Source organism: Amblyomma mixtum, chromosome 3 (assembly GCF_055824585.1).
Source record: "Amblyomma mixtum isolate Tamu chromosome 3, ASM5582458v1, whole genome shotgun sequence".
NCBI lineage: Eukaryota > Metazoa > Arthropoda > Arachnida > Ixodida > Ixodidae > Amblyomma > Amblyomma mixtum.
The window spans coordinates 158,730,619-158,749,139 of NC_143014.1; the positions used below are offsets into that span (position 1 = coordinate 158,730,619).

At 48.3% G+C, this 18,521-nt stretch overlaps 1 protein-coding gene across 1 annotated transcript; it reads right to left on the reverse strand.

Annotated features, from left to right (window-relative positions):
- Positions 1 to 7,270: 7,270 nt before the first annotated feature.
- Positions 7,271 to 18,052, reverse strand: RpL14 (ribosomal protein L14). The gene is made up of 4 exons (XM_089581694.1): positions 17,873 to 18,052; positions 9,510 to 9,704; positions 8,989 to 9,042; positions 7,271 to 7,418 (listed from the first exon to the last, which is right to left on the reverse strand). Exons 1-4 carry the CDS (start codon positions 18,035 to 18,037, stop codon positions 7,317 to 7,319), a joined length of 516 nt encoding a protein of 171 aa, XP_089437820.1. The 5' UTR covers positions 18,038 to 18,052; the 3' UTR covers positions 7,271 to 7,316.
- Positions 18,053 to 18,521: the final 469 nt, after the last annotated feature.

Below are 18,521 nucleotides of genomic sequence, written 5' to 3' on the forward strand. Positions count from 1 at the left end.
ATCCACCCGATAACGTGACAGGACATCTAAAACAAGGACTTGCCACGGATATCCCTCGCAAGTACTCAAAGGTGTTAGGATATTTGGCTATGATTCGGATATCTCTGGGACCTGGTGTTGTTACTGGGTATGTACTACCAGTACGCTCCATACGACGCTTGGGACAGTTCGGGTGTACATAATACACGGTAGCAGTATATACGCTATATGCTAAAACGTTCACCTTATCGAAAATAGGCAACCTCAGACAGACATGCTGCGGTGCCAGATTTTTCCCGGTAGCAAGATGGGGTGACACTGCCCAGCCCAACTCCTGTTGGATTACTGCAAACGAGGCTTTCAGGAAGGTTAGAAACTATGCAAAAGGACGAGGACAGGAGGTACAGAAACGAATACGACACCACGGACGCGCGTATTGGTTTGTTTACCTCCTGTGCTCGTCCTTTTGCGCAGTTTCTTCCTCTAAAATGAACCAACTTGCCTGAAAGAAGTCCTGCTAAAGGCTTTCAGGCTGGCCTACGTGTTCCTGTTTTCCCTGTCTCCTCCCGCTAGCGCGACTCGTTGATTTGACAGTATCGTGCGCAAAAGTGGAGAGACCACGGCTTCGCCGGCAGGAGCGGCTGCGGGGCCGCACTGCGGCGCTGCTATCTCGCGCTCGCTAGCTCTCGCTAGGGCTCGCTAGCGTGCCTCGCGAGGCAGGAGAGGGCGCGCATCGAGGCACCCTAGCGCTCGCTGCGAGATTGCCTCGCGTGACGCACAACTTTTCCCTCGCTCTCGGGCTGGTTCTTATCATGACTGACAAACTTCTAGTGCGACGTTCGGCTCTTCTGCTGCTGACGATCGCGTCGAACGGGAGCGCGCATCGCAAGGAATTCAGGAATAGCGCAGTGGCGCTTTAGTGGAGCAAGCGGGCGGTGACGTTGCGTCCACTCACTTCACTCCTCAGCGGCAAAGGCCATTCTAATTGTAGTTGCAGCGACGTTTCGTATTTTCTCCCCACAGAAAGAAGAGTTGTGTGTTTTTATGTTGATTTGCGAACACGACTGCCCGATATTTTCCCCTTCTAATCGAGGTGTTAGCTTAGTCAAATCGGAGATGTGGAACAAGCTTTTTCTCCATGAACCGGAAAGCACATTTCAAAAGATGATTTCTATTAGGGTCTTCAGTCATGAATGGCTACCGTGAGGCAGTGTTGCATTTTGCGCTGTGTCATTCGGTGGGTGAGTTCCTGCCGTCCAATGCTGCTTGTCTTGCACAAAGTTCAGTCGCTGAAGCCGTTGCCTGCTGGTCAAATACGGCTTCTGAGCGCAGTTGCTGAGCCCTGCTTCCTTTAGGCGTCGTCGTATTGCCGGTGGCGAGCAAGGGCGTCCGCAGAACTTTTTCCAGGGGCGGAGGTGCACCCGATGTCCGGGGATGGCGGCTGCGGTAGGTTAGCATCAAAAAGGAACTAGTGCATAAATAATATCCGTAATTCCAGGGGGGGGGGGGGGGGGGCTACCGCCTCCCCTTGCCCCCCCCCCCCCCCCCCCTTTCGGACGCCCATGGTGGCGAGACCTCAAGGCCCAAGGCATCCCGTATCTCCCGCGAATTCAGGAACGGGCCGGCGACAACAGCGGCGACGATCAGCCTGTGTGTTTCCTCATCTGTAGACCTAGGTCGACCGCTGCGCTCCGCGTCTTCAAGTCGACCACCTTCATCACGGTATGCGCGAATAATGCGACTGACCGCATTACGTGAACGGCCAGTTAACTGACAGATTGCGCTTTGAAAAGTGCCTTGAAGACTGAGCTCAACAATCCTTTTCCTTTCGGCGAATGGTACAGGCGGCGACATTTTTTCAAATGGCTGATCCAGACATGTGAAAGTGATTGATAAAGCTTGCAGAAAGCAGCCTTATCAGGAGGGAATGACTACCATTAAGGCAGCAGTCGTGCGGTTGTTCAGACAGCTAGTAGAAACCTGCGCGCAGATTCGTCGCGATAACGGCTCACGATAAAGATGGATTGAAAAACGGCTCGCACGCTCAAACTCGCTTGCCAAGCTAGCCTCACACCTCAAAAGCGAAGAGCTGTCCCTGCCGCTTCTGCATACAAAATTTCGTGCCTTATATAAACGTGTCGGTGAACAAGCCAGCATCATTAACAAGATGACACTGGGCATTCAGGCCCGCGTCGTCATATGGCACTAACAAGCAGTTCATCATACTTCGCGTGGTCTCCATTTTTTCGTACCTGCGCTCTGGAGGAGCTCAGTGGCTGAGCGATACAGCACAGAATACATCACGGCGTCGCGGTTGCCATTCAAAACTCAGCATCTTAATCCAGATCATCCTTTCAACTGCCCTCTCCTGTTTATGGAGCAAGAAATCTTGTTCCGAATCTTCGATTGGAATGAGCTATCAGCTCCTTTAAAAGGGGAAACTATCGTGCAGGTGACTTCTCAAATTAAGTAAAGAATTATCAGACGATCAATTGCATTCATATCACACATACGCGAGAGTGCTATTTTTCTGTATCATGCTACATGGATACGTTATCCTCTATGCAAGGAAATGACAGCGATGTTATTGCTTGTTTCTGACTCATTTCGTGTGTGGTGGAGATTTCTTTTTGGGTGACCTATACCACATGGGATATCATGTCACCGTCGAAATTTCAGGTGAAGCTTTCGAGCTCAATGGGATCATCATAGCCTTATGGTAACAGAAGTGGGGATTTCCACACCATCTCCCAGAGACATGCTGGTGATTTTACGAGGCTGCGACGCTTCGAACGGGGGACGTGGGGGTGCAAAGGTACCGGCGTTGGTAAATTTTTCAAGGCTGCGAGGCTTGAAGCGCTCGACGCCGACGACCATTATTTTCGACGTGCGGTTATTAACGCTATTGCGTTAAAATAAACAACTCTTCTTTCTATGGGGAGAAAATACGAAACGTCGCTGCAACTACAATTAGAATGGCCTTTGCCGCTGAGGAGTGAAGTGAGTGGACGCAACGTCACCGCCCGCTTGCTCCACTAAAGCGCCACTGCGCTATTCCTGAATTCCTTGCGATGCGCGCTCCCCGTTCGACGCGATCGTCAGCAGCAGAAGAGCCGAACGTCGCACTAGAAGTTTGTCAGTCATGATAAGCACCAGCCCGAGAGCGAGGGAAAAGTTTTGCGTCACGCGAGGCAATCTCGCAGCGAGCGCTAGCGAGCGCGAGATAGCAGCGCCGCAGTGCGGCCCCGCAGCCGCTCCTGCCGGCGAAGCCGTGGTCTCTCCACTTTTGCGCACGATTACATGTGCACCTTGCCAAGCAGGTCGGGCCGAGTACACCTACCCCTGCAATCACGCTAACTCGGCCTGGCACGGTAGTTAAAAATGTAAAATGAAGCGACACACGGGCTACGGGGGACGTCTCGGTGGAAGGCTCCGAAGTAATTTCGGCCAACTATATTTACTAAGGTTCGGAAAAACGCACGAGCGATTGTTATTCCATCGCTCATCACCGCACCGCGAACGAGTTAAGCTTGCTTTATAACACCGAAGGCATCGGCGAATAAAATGCTCCCCCTCTCTCCTTATTCCCAACCACGTGACCTAAGAGGAATAGAGTACACTCTGAATAGAATACACGGCCTTTTATACAGTTTTCACCATGGAGGAAGGTTTTCACTGACGTCATAGCGGCTGCCATCTTTGGGCCAGAAAGGTCAGCGAAAACCTGGGCGTTTTGCTAGTCCGCTTATCGCCGAACCAGTTCCCGGGTACACTGTATTTATAGAAGCTACAATACTGAAATAAGCTGCGCAAACAGGTTCGCCTCAGTCTTTATTCCATCTGAATTCAGATATACATACTGCAAAGAGCCGACTATGCTGCGTTGGTCGTAAAACTCACTAGAGCAGGAGTAATTTTTTTACCTATGCCCCTTGCACCTCTTCCTTCACGGTACGGTAGTCTACAAATCGCAAGACCTACCACGCTTTTCAATCACTTTTCGCCTCTACGCACACGCGGAAGGGGTGCTCACGTGTTTGTGAGCGGACGTACGCATCGGAATCGGGGAATGTCGCAGATGCAACCACACTGTACCACGGTGGATGGCAACTCTCGCTGCCTAGGTTGCAGCAAATAATACTTGCTTCCATGATCGAAGTATTCAGCTACCCCGCGATCTACCTAGCTGCTACCTGCGAAACTCATTGGAATGCAAGGAGAATGAAACAGCTGCTACGCAAATTTGAAGATTGCTGCAAGGAAACATCACCAGGAATTCAGGAAAAGCACTTCCAATTCTCTTGACTGCCATCAGGTATTGCATGCTGTAACATTAAAAATAGCGCGCTGACATCATGCGATTGATTGAATGAACTTTATTGTCCAAAAGAGAAGAATGGAGTTACCCATCCGCTTAGACGATGGCAAGAAGCTCTTGGGTCCGGGCGGCGTCTTCAGCCAGTTGGATGATAGCAAATTGAGTGGTTGGGTCCGAGCTGAGCATCTTCCCCAAAAGGCCCTTTTCTTACTGATGCGTTTGCTTTATGTTTAGGCATGTACAGATCATTATAACCATGTCTGCTGTGTTTTTGCAATTTTTACATATGGCTTTATATTGTCCTGGGTACCACTGCGACATCATGCGAAAAAAATTGACGATTTAACCATTTGTAAATGCGTTATATGTGCGATAGCAGTTTTCCGCCCCTGTGGAGCCCCGTCAGGCTACGAACTCTGTTGAGATCCACGGCATAAGCATGCGTTTTGAAACCAAGTCCGAAAAGTAGGAAGTTTTGCTAACCATCTTCCGCTTAATGTCTACCAGGTCGGCCTCGATTTTACGTGGCAAAGCCTTGAGCATGGTTTCTGTCTCTATCGGAAGACTTACAACAGGTCTCTTGATCCCTTACGGACCAGAGTTGTACAAGAGTGGGCGAACCTGCATGAACGGGATTCGGGGGAAGATCAGCCGTTCCGTAGGTTTGGGGGGATAGACACCCAGGTAGCACCGAAACATTACATTTTTGTTTCGGTGAAACATTGTTTGAATATTCTTAATGTCCTTTTTTGCAACATTTATTGTAATGTTAAAAATAAATGTTAAAATAATCTTTTCCTAATATTAAACGACATAAATGCAACATCATCGAAAATTTTGAAGCAACCCTGCACGAGCATACAGGCCAACCAGTGTAACAGTACGCAATTTTATCAGCGCTTTCCAAAGACCAGCAACGCTCGAGGGTGGCACTTCATCTGCGCAATAAAGCACAACATGCAATTCGTACACAGTGTACTCGCTTCGAAAGGATGCAATGGAGTCAAGCTTATGTACTGATTACTGAGGGATGTACCGTGGTAGTGGCGAACGGGTAATAAGCAGTTTTCTTACAAAGCAGTGGGGCTGTGCAACATGCTCGCTGTCACTGGAGTTAGGTGCCGCTTGTGCCAGAGTCGGTCACACACAGAACATGCACGGACACAAATGGATTGTCAGCGATATCCTGCTTGGAGATGTTTCCTGTTCTTACTCGCAGTTCCGGCACTGCGTGCGCAGCTTTCCGGTGTTTTCAGGCAGCGGAAGGCTCCAGCGAGCACTTCAAAAAAAAAAAAAATAATAAGGTACTCCCACTTATGGCCAGTGAACGCGCTGAAAAACGCAGCCTTTGGCGCATGTGCACACGGAAGCAGCCCCCCCCCCCCCCCCCCCCCCCCCTTTTTTTTTGCGTACCACAGTCCAAACGTCACCACCACACATCGAAACTTCCGTAGCGCTATCGAGAAGAGTGCCTCCGCGCGTATTGCGATTTACCGCTCGGGTGGTGGTGGTGTAAAACATTTATTTGTACTATTTACAAGAGAGCTATTGCTTTGACCGCGGTTTGATACAGGTAAGTGATCTCCCGAAAAGTAATCGCCGGATTGAAATCAGTAGCCGGATCAGGCAGCGAGAGAGGCGATGCCTGGCGGTTAAGCGCGCGGGTGGTAGCGTCCACTGCCGCAATTCCCTCTATCCCCGCATGTGCTGGGGTCCAGATGATGGTGCGCCGGGTTGGGAAACCCCGGTACTCACATCTATGTAAAATTTCGAAGGCACGATCTGGAATTTGCCCTGTTCAAAACTGCGGCAAGCTCCCCTTTAGTCGGTGATGACTCGGGACGCTGCATCCGCGGAAGGTGAGGCCCTGAACTGGGTTGTTTTGGTGGACGACGGCAGCCGTGTACCAAACCCCATGGTGTGGACCGGCCGCGTCCATGTAAAATATCCCTGGTCGAGCATCATACTGCTCGGAAATGGCCTCCGCTCGCGCGATGCGGCGGCCATCATGGGCATCCTTTGTCATGTTGTTGGGGTGGGGGCGAACCTGCAGGGCGAAGCGCCTGGCCTCGGGCAGGGATACCCGCTCCTCCTGTTGGGTTGTGTAAATGATGTGGAGGGAGGTAAGACGGCTACCAGCACGTGCTTAACCGCAAGTATGAATCGTCGTGATGAGGTGCCGGATACAGGATTCGGCTGGTTATGAATGCATTGGCCAGCCCGTCATGCAAAGAACTGCGACAAGCCTGACACGAGATGCAACACCTATCCCTTTAGAGACTGCTTATGTTTTAAGACACCAAGTACAGCCTTGAATTTTTTCCAGTCTGCAGTTCTTAGCACCCCTTTACTACACAATAACACACACCCCACCATATATTTTCTCTGCTAACCCATCTCAATATTTTGCCACTGGCAAAGCCACAACGATGTCAGATTCTGCAGCCCCATCACCAGAGACGGCAGAAATCCCCCATCCCTACTAAGGGGTGCTTGTGATAACCAGTTACATCAATTTCTTCTGGCTGCTTGTAATGGTACCTCTCATTCCACTAAAATGGTCTATGGGGGTTGTAACGTCCCAACGCGACTCAGGCAATGCGGGACGCCATAGTGAAGGGTTCCGGAAATTTCGACCACCTGGGGTTCTTTAATGTGCACTGACATCGCACAGTACACAGGCCTCCATCGAAATTAAACCGTCGCGGCCGGGATCGAACCCGAATCTTTTGGGTCAGTAGCCGAGTGCCATAACCACTGAGCCACCACAGCGACCGACTGAAATAGCATACAGAGCTGACAGACACTTCATGAAGTGGCCAGTCCATCAAGCAATGTTTCTTGAGAATCCCCCAACAGTGATTATGCACGAAGCAGCCTTGAATTCGCGAAGAGCATGTGGCTGTTACTTGGAGGGCAGCGAAAGGATGCTTAAAAAAAATGTAAGAAAAGAAACTTAAGAAAAAAACGGGAGCAGCTCTGCATTTTTTTATTACTTTTTTTTAGCATCGAGCCTTTATTACTTGGGTGCTCCTTTCTTGGCCTTCTCCTGATCTTTCTTGCCAGCCTTCTTGGCAACAGACTTCAATTTCAAAAATCTGAGTCGAACAACCTTGTTAAACTGCGGACAAGAAACAGCAACAAGTCAGGCATTTGTACAATCACAGCAAACTGGCAAATCATTACAGCACCAAGAGTAAAGCAGCCATGCAATGAAATTTTGGATTGCACATGCAAGTACCCACGTGCTCTTTCTGGACTGCCTAGTGCCTGGATAGAACATGATGACTATGACATCCAAAGCACAGCATGAGAGGCTGGCAGACTAACATGCGGGATGGCAAGCTATGGTGACGGCGGAGTGGCCCAATGAGAATTTTGCTTGCGACCAATTGTTTTATTTCACACATCAGGGCCACAATTGACATGAGAAGGAGATGCCGCCAAATGGCCAACAAATGGCCATCATTACGCTACCACATCAAACAGCTATGACTCACAAGAACACACAAGCCACTGTGTGCACCAGAAAAAACCCAAGGTTACAATCCTTGAAGATACTCATGACAGAAAGAAAAAAATTGGAGGACGCTTAAGCTTCGCCTTTAGGAGTGGAACACAACCGCGTGTTGAAGCACTGCCAGGGAGTCCACGGAATGCCATCGCCTGCTGCCCCCAATTCCTGCCACAAGCTAGGCTCTAACTTAACTGCAAGTTTATGCTGCTCGAAACATGACACCATCTAGAACTTTCTGCGGCAAATGGGTGGCATGACACGATTTTTTTTCCCGACGCGTGGTGCCTACAACAGCTTTTTGGACCGAACGAGCTGTATACGCTGTAGCTTAATAAATTTGCTAAGTTCCAAACAGTGTAAAATCAGAACCTTATAATGTCAGCATGCAGCAATATTAGCAGTGAATTCAGAATGCTCAAAACAATGCAGTGAGGAAACAGAACCACTAGTGTGTACTATCATGAGCAATATGAGGAAGAACTCGGGGGCATGTGGCAGATAGCCTCAAACCCTCCTTGTGGCAACACAGGGCGGCCGCTTTCAGCAAATAAGCGGGAGGGTTGGTCCATTGGACATTCTGCCTGCACACCCTGCCGCGCATCTTTTTCTGGAAACGTGGGAACATTATGTCTGCACCTGAACTGATAATGCTTAAACATCGCTTCAAACACCGATAGCGGTACCGCGAAAAAGGAACCACTTCCAGTGCTTTCATTTATCTGCGCCTGCTTCAGAAATAAACTTCCTTTCAAGCTCGGCCTGCATGCAGCGCTTCTTGCATGCGAAATCAAGCCGCCTGTGAAAAGCCTTGCCAAGCCTCGGAACTCGCGCTGTCATGGCCATTCATCGCGCCCACATCTTCCGGCTGCAATTATGAAGAGCTGTGTAAGGCGCATTGCCAAACCCTACGATGATTAAGCATTATCAGTTCAGGTGCAGACATAATGTTTCACGTTTGCAGAGAGATGCGCGCGGCAGGGGGTGCAGGCAGAATGCCCAACAGGCGAACCGTCTCCATGCATTTGCTGAAAGAGTGTGTCACCACAAGGAGGGTTAGAGGCTATTTGCCACGTGCTCCCGCATTCTTGCTCATGATAGTACATGCTGCCATAGCCATGGGCTTCAGTGTAGTTCTTGAAAACTAGTTGACATTCATTTTGAATGTGATACTTACCGACTGTTTTGCCCGCCTAAGCTTAAACCTGTCAAAGTCATTCATGTTGGCCTTCTGTTGGGAAAAAACAAAGACTAGACTTAGACACAACAGAGCATCAAAGCACACAGAAAGTAATAACAGTGCTAATCAGCATCCAGATATCGTCAAGTACGAGTCAGACGGCACTTCCTGGATGCGTTCATCATATGTTGTATATTACACATTCACTATCACCTCAAGTGATGTCGCGCCAAATTAACAACAAACTGTTCTACAGATAATCTTGTGTTGTCTACCACTAACCATAAAGTCACTATTCGTCAGCCAGAAGGATTGCAAAATAATGCCAACTTGAAATTAATGAACGTCAAACTAATTAGTGCACATCAGATGCTAAGACATGATAAATCAGCACAAAATGAAGGATAATTCAATGCAAACTTGAAATTAATGAATGTCAAACTAATCAGTGCACATCAGATGCTAAGACATGATAATCAGCACAAAATGAAGGATAATTCTTGAGTTGCAGGACGTACCAAGCGACGAGCAGCCAGCTTCTTGGCGAGTGCCGACTCGTTCCACTTCTGGGACACTTCATTTTTTTTCCATGCTTTGCGCACAACCTTTGTGGATGTGCCCATTGGTACTCTGATTTTTTGCCTGGTAAGCCTCATGTGCTTAAATGCCACTGCGTGGCGAGGCACTCCTGTCTCAGGGCCATCAACAACAGCCTGAAATCGAAACAGAGGCTCAGACAACTGAAAGCCCTCTTCACACCTCTTGTAACTACAATAGTGCATGGACACAAACACAGCACCACAGCTCATATCTCAGCATGTACTCTGCTTCAACTGCAAAATATATATTCAAGGTGGAATGTCACATCCAACTGCAGTTGTTACAATTACCCCATACAAACTCATTAAAGCTGCTATTTCTTTGTCTCCAATACTTTTCCATCATTTCAGCATGCCCATGTTGGAAGCTACGAGGCGACACTACCAGTGCAAATTTTACAGATGTATGTCCAACATGCATGCACCAGATCAACCATGATGTGATACATTTTCCTTTTCTGTCCGGCCACATGCAAAAATGCTGACCAATAGTGGGATGTTACAGTGATGCTACAGATGACAGAATGACGCAAGGGCCAACAAAACCGTAAAATTGGCAGGAATGTGGAAAACTTTGTACCAAATTTGTCACAGGTGAACACAAAAAATTTTAACTGTCACAGGAGGGCTTAACTTCAGCACTTCCTAAAACTAAGAACACTGATGTTGCCACATAGTGTACTAATGGGGACAAAAATAACTAACCACCTTTTAACAGGTTTAAAGGTCTGTAGACACCATTGAGTGTTTCCTCCCTTCAAACGATGTGTTAGAGATTAGAATACATGGATCAGGACCCCCTTCCAGCCAATCCAATTCTCATGACCTTGCTAGCATGACAAAGCAGGGAGTGGTAGAAGGGGATAATCCCTTTGAGGTTAGACCCCTCACTCCATTGTATCAGACTATAGTAACCCTTTATCATTTCAACCATAACATTTTGCTCTGTAAACAAAACTCAATGTTCGGGGCACAAAGCCCATATAGGGATATGTAGAGATTTTTGGCCATCAACATAAGGACCGACAGAGAGTGGCAATACCAAGCTTTAAAGGGACCCTGAAATGGTTTCTTCAATCATATTTTATTGCAACAACTCTGTAGAGGTGGTCTCTGCGAGTATTCTAGTCTGATTCAGAAAGCTGCGCGTGGAACCAATAATTTACAAACAATTTTTCAAACTTGCCGCTCACAGCCGATCAGGGCGACACCTCACCGCGCGTTTTTACCTGCCCCTACCACTTGACGTAAACTGGGCAGCCTTGGGCATGGACTGGGCGACCCTTCTCATTGGCTCTGCCAATTGACGTCACGCGCAATTTTTGCAACATTTCATTTGAAACTGAGCACTGATGCTCCTTGAAATATTATTTTATTGGTTGCTTATTATTTTTTAAAAACATACGTATACAGAGGTAAGAATCCAGCGCATTTCTTGAAATTAATGTGGCACTTCCGGTAAAGAAGGAAATCCGTCTGCTCACAAAAGCATGTGTTTTCGTCAAATCTCGGCGCCCGCCTTTGCGAGTTTCCTAGCTGCGCCGACGAGTCGCTGCTATAGTGTACTAGAATTATATATATCGCTGCTGTGGTCGCCCTGTGGGTCTCGGTATGGCGTGTACTGAAAGGCTCGAAGCCCATCTCAGCGGTGGTTGCACGCAGCCGCGCTTCGAGCTCCGGATCCATGCTGTTCGAGCAGCAATCAGGAGACAGATGTGCGAAAACTTGGACGGCGCGGCACCGATCGTCATCAGAAAGACTGCCAGCTATACTCGAGCAGCGACAAAGCATGCCTGCTTATGTTGGGAGCTTTCGGCAACGGCACCGCTCGCGGGCTCTCCGAGCGACGAGCTCTGCTGCTGCCTGGCTGTCGTGGTCGTCGCTAGGCCTATAGCTCGTTTCGCGTCGAAGAGGCAGCGGCCGGCGCTTCGGAAGTCGCCTGAGCTATAATAAAAGGCTTACTCTACACATCGCTTTACAGTCAACAGCATCATCTCACAATAAAGTAATAGTATGGTCACTTTCCGCGACGCCTTCAGCCGCGAAGCGAGCGGGCGCCAGGCGAGCCGGACCCCAACGTCAGGCCAGCGGCAGCTGCAAGGCCGGTTGTGGCCAGAAATTTGCTCGTATCACAGTTGTTACCTTTACCAGCAGCTCAGTATTGGTCAGCGATCCTCAAAAATGACACATTTTTCACATTTCTTGGCCTAGGGTTTATTATTTACGTCAAGAACACTCTTTAGCTCATTTTTTTATGACGCCGGCAGACCTGATCCAGGCCGGTCGGCCGGCCGGCATGCTCGGCGTACTTGACATTCGCACAAGGAAATACAAAACAGCCATTCTACCAGAGATGCTGCTTTCTAGATTCGAGCAACGACAACATGTCTGTTAAAAAGTGGATCTTTCGGCAACGACACCGACTGCGGCAACGCCGGGCGACGAACTGCGCGCTGGTCCCAGGCCTAATGGTTTCGCATCGCTGACGGCGCTTCGGAAGTCGCTTGCGCTATATCAAAAGACCTACTCTTCACATCGCTTTACTGCGAACTCGTCCCATAATAGAATATATATTCGATTTCCACGACGCCTTCAGCAACGGAGCTAGCAGGCGGCAGGCGAAGCGCCAAAGCGGCTATGGGATAAAATTTGCTAGTATCGCATTCATCACTTGTACGATCAGCTCGGTATTGGCCAACGACCGTCAGAAGTGATGCATTTTTGACATGCATCTATCCCAGGGCTTGCTATAAACGTGACAAACAATACTAGCGCGTTTTTCACTTGCCGGCGGCCGGCGTCAAGGCTGGCAGGCCGGCCCGGTGTGGCTCGGCCCCGAGCGCCCTGAGGAGCGCGCTGTACGTCATCACGACGCTGCCGCTCTCCGTGCTCGCTTTCGCTCCCGCTTCCCGTCGTTGCGTCTGCCGCGCGCGGCTTGTCGTTGACATCTAGCAAGTTGCACGCAGGCGACGAGCTGCGATCGGACGTTGCGACGCCGTTCGCAACAGCGCACCGCAGTGAATCGCACTCACTTTCGCACATGTGTCTGCGACCGCCGGAAGTAAACAAGCAGAGCGCCATTGCCTGACGTATGCATGGGCGGAGCATCGGCCCGTCTTTTTTTTTTTCGGAGCGAGCCCCGCGTGTGTGAGTTGAGGGTGGTATGTGGGGGAGAGGAGGAACATCATTTTTAATCGGCGATATCTTCGGTGTTGATGGAGTTCGCTTAACAATTTTTGCGGTGCGGCGACAAGTGATGGAATACCGATCTCTCGTGGGCTTTTGCTAACCTTGGCAAAGAGCTTTTCAGGGTCCCTTTAACATCTCTTTTGAGGTGCAAGAACCTTGCCCTGCCCCCTCTGAACGAACAGCGACAGATATAGAGCACTGGGATCTGCTGAGGAGGATGGACGAGTGGATGAGAAAAGCATGGCATTGACGAAAGGGAGGTTAGAAAACTGATGAGGAAGTCAAGGGAGGGGTAAATTTGGAGAGAAAAATATAGTCAAATTAGACATTTTAAAATCAAAATAGGGGAAAAAAAAACTAATAAGGGAGAATTTATAAGGCTAGGTGCCACAAGCTGCCGCATGATACAAATGGTAAAGCCATTATCCATCCATTCATCCGTAATACTGGGCATTACTAATACCATGAGGATCTGAGATGACCACAGCACAGTAGTAGTAGTTCAACTCATTGATTGCCCATTACAAGGGAATGGGCCACATATATCCATCATTTGATTAAGCACTACAGTAAAAAAACGCCACCAACTTTCCCCAATAACAGATATTCAGCACCTTCAGCCTATTTAAACTTGCCACAGAAGATGTAGTGCATTGAAGAAAAGACAATTTTGAATCAGCGGCATTGACCTGCCAAAGAGGTTTGGCTTAGTTTATGGGGGTTAACGTCTCAAAGTGTCTCAGGCTATGAGGAAAGCCGTAGTGAAGGGCTTCAGAAATCCAACATCACACAGTACACGGGCCTCTAGAATTTCGGTGGAGGCGAAATTCGACCGCCACAGCCGGATCGAACCCGCGTCTTTCGGGTCAGCAGCAGAGTGCCATAACCACTGAGCCACTGCAGTGGCTGACCTACCAAAGAGGCTCTGTGGTTACTGATTAGCTACTGAACACAAGATGCAGGACAAAAGCCCGCCTGAAGCAGACATGGTTCAATGTAGACAAAACTCTATAGAGAAGGAATCTGCATATTGTGCAGTGTCAGAGCTTGTTGAGGAACCCCAAGTGGTCAAAATTAATCTGGAGTCCACCATTACAGCATCTTTTTTTTCACCCCCTCCATCTTTACTCAGTGCACAATTCAAATGTCCAAAGTAAGACGATAACCCCACCATACCCCACAACCAATTATAATTAAGCAATAGCACTGAAATATTTTACACACTATTGAACAAATAACATTTTGAATATACTAAGAGCTGTACTGATTAGCTTCACTGGTAGTCAAATGTTGCTGTTTAAGGAGTGCAAACCAAATCTCGCATAACAATGAAGTTATAAAGACAAAAGTAACCTTGAAATGAAACTTCAGCCTGAACAGTGAGTATGGCTCAAAGAAGTTCCTTATACTTTGCACCATTTGCATCCCAATGGAAAATACAAGTTGCATTGCCTGTTTGCTGTTAGCTGCTTACACACACTTCAGCCTTAACTGCCACATTAAGTGAATTAGCGAAAGGCAGGCGAAGGGCTTGATCAGAACCAACAAAGCCATCTTCAAGTACGTATCAGACGGCTATTCCTATCATGGATACAGGTTCATCACCTCAGCCTCCCCCTTACCTGCCCATTTCTACTATGCCTCTACCCTAAATCAAGAAAAATCGAAGGGCACAAAAGTGCCTGTTTAGGTGTCATGGTGATTAAAGCAGTATCTATTCCAAATGGCTGGTAGCTGGGAGAATAAGGCCAAAATTATACTGACACTTGCCTTTGATTGGCTATTTAGACCAAGTGAGATTAACTTGTTCGCTATAGATAACACGGACTCTATGAGTAGCATATTAGACATGTACAGACGTGTAATATGGCAGCTACGACATCAGTGCAAGCCAGGCAAACAAAGTAAGAGGCTGACCCTACACTTGCCAATCGAAACGAGCAACCACCAAGTACATGGAATCACCAACTATACCACCTGAAACTGCCAAAAGCAGAAGCAATGAACAGGAGCTGTTGCCCAAATGCCCCACAAACCACTCGGCAGTGGTTTGCAGCCTGCACGCTACTACTGAAACTCTTGTGAACTGAACCTGTCCACTGTGCACACTGCTCCCTGTACTCATTTAGTACTAAAAAAAAAAAAAAAAAGTCAATGTGACATGGTTTGATGTTAAATGTGCTGAAATTCCATGCCACACTTTCATCAGTGTTTCAAACTCAGTCTGCACAATCCAGGAGAAGCAGCTGAGTTTACTGAAAGTTCTCACCCCAAACCACGGAACCCCAGAATTACTGCAAGGTTGAATGTTATTTGGCTGTTCTAACATGAAGACCACTTCCAAAGCATCACCTAAACATATCCCTTGCCTGTAGGCTTGCCTGCAAATTTAGCAGCGGTCAAGTTTCTGTTATCAAAATTACTTTGGTGTTGCACAGAACACCTAGAGCAAGTTTCTCCTTAAAAGACGACTATAATACGAAATCCCTTTTCATGGCGAAAAGTTTTGCGGGTCTCTGTAGTCAAGAGGAAAGTTTTGGAATGTAAGACTGGTGATCCCCCGGCTGCCAGCACAATACCCACAGCCTTAAGGTATGGTTTATTGGGGTTTAACGTCGCAAAGCAACTCAGGCTATGTGGGGTTCTTTAACGTGCACTGACATCGCACAGTACATGGGCCTCTAGAATTTCGCCTCCATCGAAATTCGGCTGGGAATGAACCCGCGTCTTTCGGGTCAGCAGCAGAGCGCCATAACCCCTGAGCCACCGCAGTGGGGCCCACAGCCTTAAATGTGTTCATCACTAAGTACAGAACAATGAATGCTTGCAGCCCACGTGCTCTTATTACAGAAACGAAGCAGTGGTCAGACTCTGCTTCATTCAGCAATAAAAGCAGAGTACAGCATGCATTCAAACTTCATGCTTTGCACATATAGTGCTCACAAAAATTGGACACCAAATAATGTTTTGCTAAAGTGTTAATAAAGTTCAAATCATTCAAATCAATGAACTTAAAGGCGCACTAAAGAGGAATCGCAACTCGTCTTTTACCGCGGGAATTCGATCTGCACGTTCCGAGCATTCTTAGAAACTTCGAGTTATTAATTATTCTCCTGAGCGGCCAATTTCCATAATTTAAACCGCATTAAACGTCCAGGCTCCCGCTTTTTTTTTAGCTCACCGCAGACGGTAAGAGTCAACCAACCTTTCAGACAGTTCCATGGCGGCTTGCCGCTGTGCCATCGGCGGAGTGATACGTGGCGATCGCCAAACAAAAAGTCCACGCGCATTTTTTTTCCTTGGGCCTAATTTGCGGCTATGTAGCCGCTGAGTGGATGTATTTATTCACGGAAACCCCAAAAAACAAAAAAGTGAAAGCGAAGCCGCCACGCGACTGCTTGAACGGCACTCCACGAATTAGTCGACTCCTGCTACCGTCTGCGGTGAATAAAAAAAAAAAAAACGAAAAAAAAAACCCGCGGGAGCCGGGACGTTTAATCTTATTTAAATTATGGAAATCGGCCGCACGGGACATCCAAGAATGCTCGGAAAGTGTAGATCGAGTTCCCGCGGTAAAAAGACGAGTGGGTTCCGATTCCTCTTTAGTGCACCTTTAATAAAAAAAATGGCCTAATACCCCGGTCAAGCGCACAAGTTTACGGGGAGTGCGCTTCGGCATCCAGAGTGACACTATGGCCTACGCGGTGCTAAACGGGAAAGCAAAGTGCACTCGTTGTAAAAAAAAAAAAAAAAAAAAAATGGCGTCAGGAAATGAGCGGAATTTCTGAAGAGGTCGATGGAAAAGAAAAAAAAAAGGACTCATAATAATTGATAGCTTAACGTGTTACCGCAAATAAAACAAGGTTCAACAGTTTTTCACGACAAAAAAAAAAAAAAAAACAAGCAAAGCCAAAACCAGCCAGGACTATCCAGAATTGCGGCAACAAACAAGATGGCGACGGGCAGCGATCATGTTTCCTTGTTTTGTTGCTTTGCTTGTAGTTATAACGACCGAATTTTTTTCTGAAAACAGTGTTATAGCACGTAAAATAAAACTAAGGAATTTTTGATGAACTATACATACTTTGCCTTTGAAGTCGCTGGTGGCGACGCTACGCACTCAGCCCTCCAAGTGTGGTCCGTAAACGCACTCCTAGCAGAGTGCACTCTTCCGCGAGTGACACTCCACTTGCGTCGTTTAGATGTGGCAAAGTGTATGTACAGGTGCGGCCAGAATAATACGGAGCACGCGAAAGGCGGCCAAGCTAGCAGAAACTGCATCTAAGCGCCACCTATCAGCACAACAAAGACACCCTGGCTATCCGCGCGCAGCGAGAGTGCCTGCCGCCGAGCCCCCCTCTTTGCTGCAACCCTGCCGTTATCACTGTTCGAAAGATGCTGAGCTGATTCGGGCAACACCGCCAGGTGCTGCCTGCATCAAGGCGTGCTCACTTCAGCCTCGGTGTCGCGCGCCGTCGACTAAACTGCAAAGCGGTGGCTGCGCGGACTGAAGGGCCGAGATATGCCAAAACGGCCGTCTTGCGCCCGTTTACAGCGCGCGCCGCTCCTCGATGCGAGAAACGGGGCAACGAAGCGCATGGCGCTGTCAGCAGAGTATCAGTCGATCATAGAGCAAGGGATTGCATGTTATATGCTGTGATGTTGATAGGCCTGCGGAAAAAGTGTGTCCGTGCTACCGGCGCCATCTCGCCGCGTCCAAATTATGATAGTTCCTGTCGCCACTGCTAGGCAGCGCGCATAAGCATGTTTCCGCTGCTCCGCGACCCTTCCTGTGCTCCGTATTATTCTGGCCGCACCTGTACTTGCAGCGAGTGACTCTCCGTAAGTGCACTTAACTTGCCCGCTTGACAGGGGTATGAGAACCGAACTCACTAGATGTACACACGTGAACAGACTTGTCAAGAGCGCTCGTGCGGTGTTCTGCGGAGCAAAGAAAGATTTCTAACGCAGATATCGGATTTCGCTCGCAATGATAGCACTCGAACGCAGCCGCATTGACAAACATGCTCACGTGTGTCGTACAGCCTCGATTCATGGGACTAGTTCATGCACAATATTCGTCGTACACGCACCCTGTTCTGGTCGACTATATTGACGATACTGCAGAGCCGTCCCCTGTACTTGCCGTGGCTTAGGTAGGCCACGCGGCCGACCTCCACGAATGTCCGCAGCGTCTGGCGGGAAATGAAGCGATCATGTTCACGCGCTCTCAAAGCTGCCAGCCATGCCGTGCCCATGCAGCGTCACAAGGGTCCTGGTCTCCCATTTAAAATTCGTAAGCGAACTCTTCTTTTACAATGCGATCTAACAATCAAGTGCATTCAAAATTAAAACGCGCCCTCCCACAAATGTAATGGGGAACAGACTAATTACAGCAGACCGTGCGAGAGCAACACTCAGAACTCAAGTCGTCATCAAGTACGAATCTGACGGCAATTCCTATCAAGGTATGCGGGTTCATCACATGTTGCTCAACAGCCGCTATATACAGCAATCAATAGACTATTTCCGGCTAAACGAACGAAACGCTGCGCTGTATGTAATCGGCGGCCCAATGCTCGCACAAAGGAGTAAGGCTGTTACACGTGTGGCTGAACAGCCAACAAACTAGCCCCTCACCGCACCCTCCTAGATTTCAGTAAGGAAATGTTCAAGTAACAATACACCCATTATAAGAATAAACGTAAGGTAAAGCAAACCAACTGTGCCCAGCCCTTATAT

Coding starts and splice junctions, on each gene's coding strand:
- RpL14 (XM_089581694.1), bottom strand. CDS start 18,037: ATGGGCACGGCATGGCTGGCAGCTTTGAGAGCGCGTGAACATGATCGC. Junction 9,043..9,509: donor AGCTGGCTGCTCGTCGCTTG/GTACGTCCTGCA, acceptor TTTTCCCAACAG/AAGGCCAACATGAATGACTT. Junction 7,419..8,988: donor TTAGGCGGGCAAAACAGTCG/GTAAGTATCACA, acceptor TCTTGTCCGCAG/TTTAACAAGGTTGTTCGACT.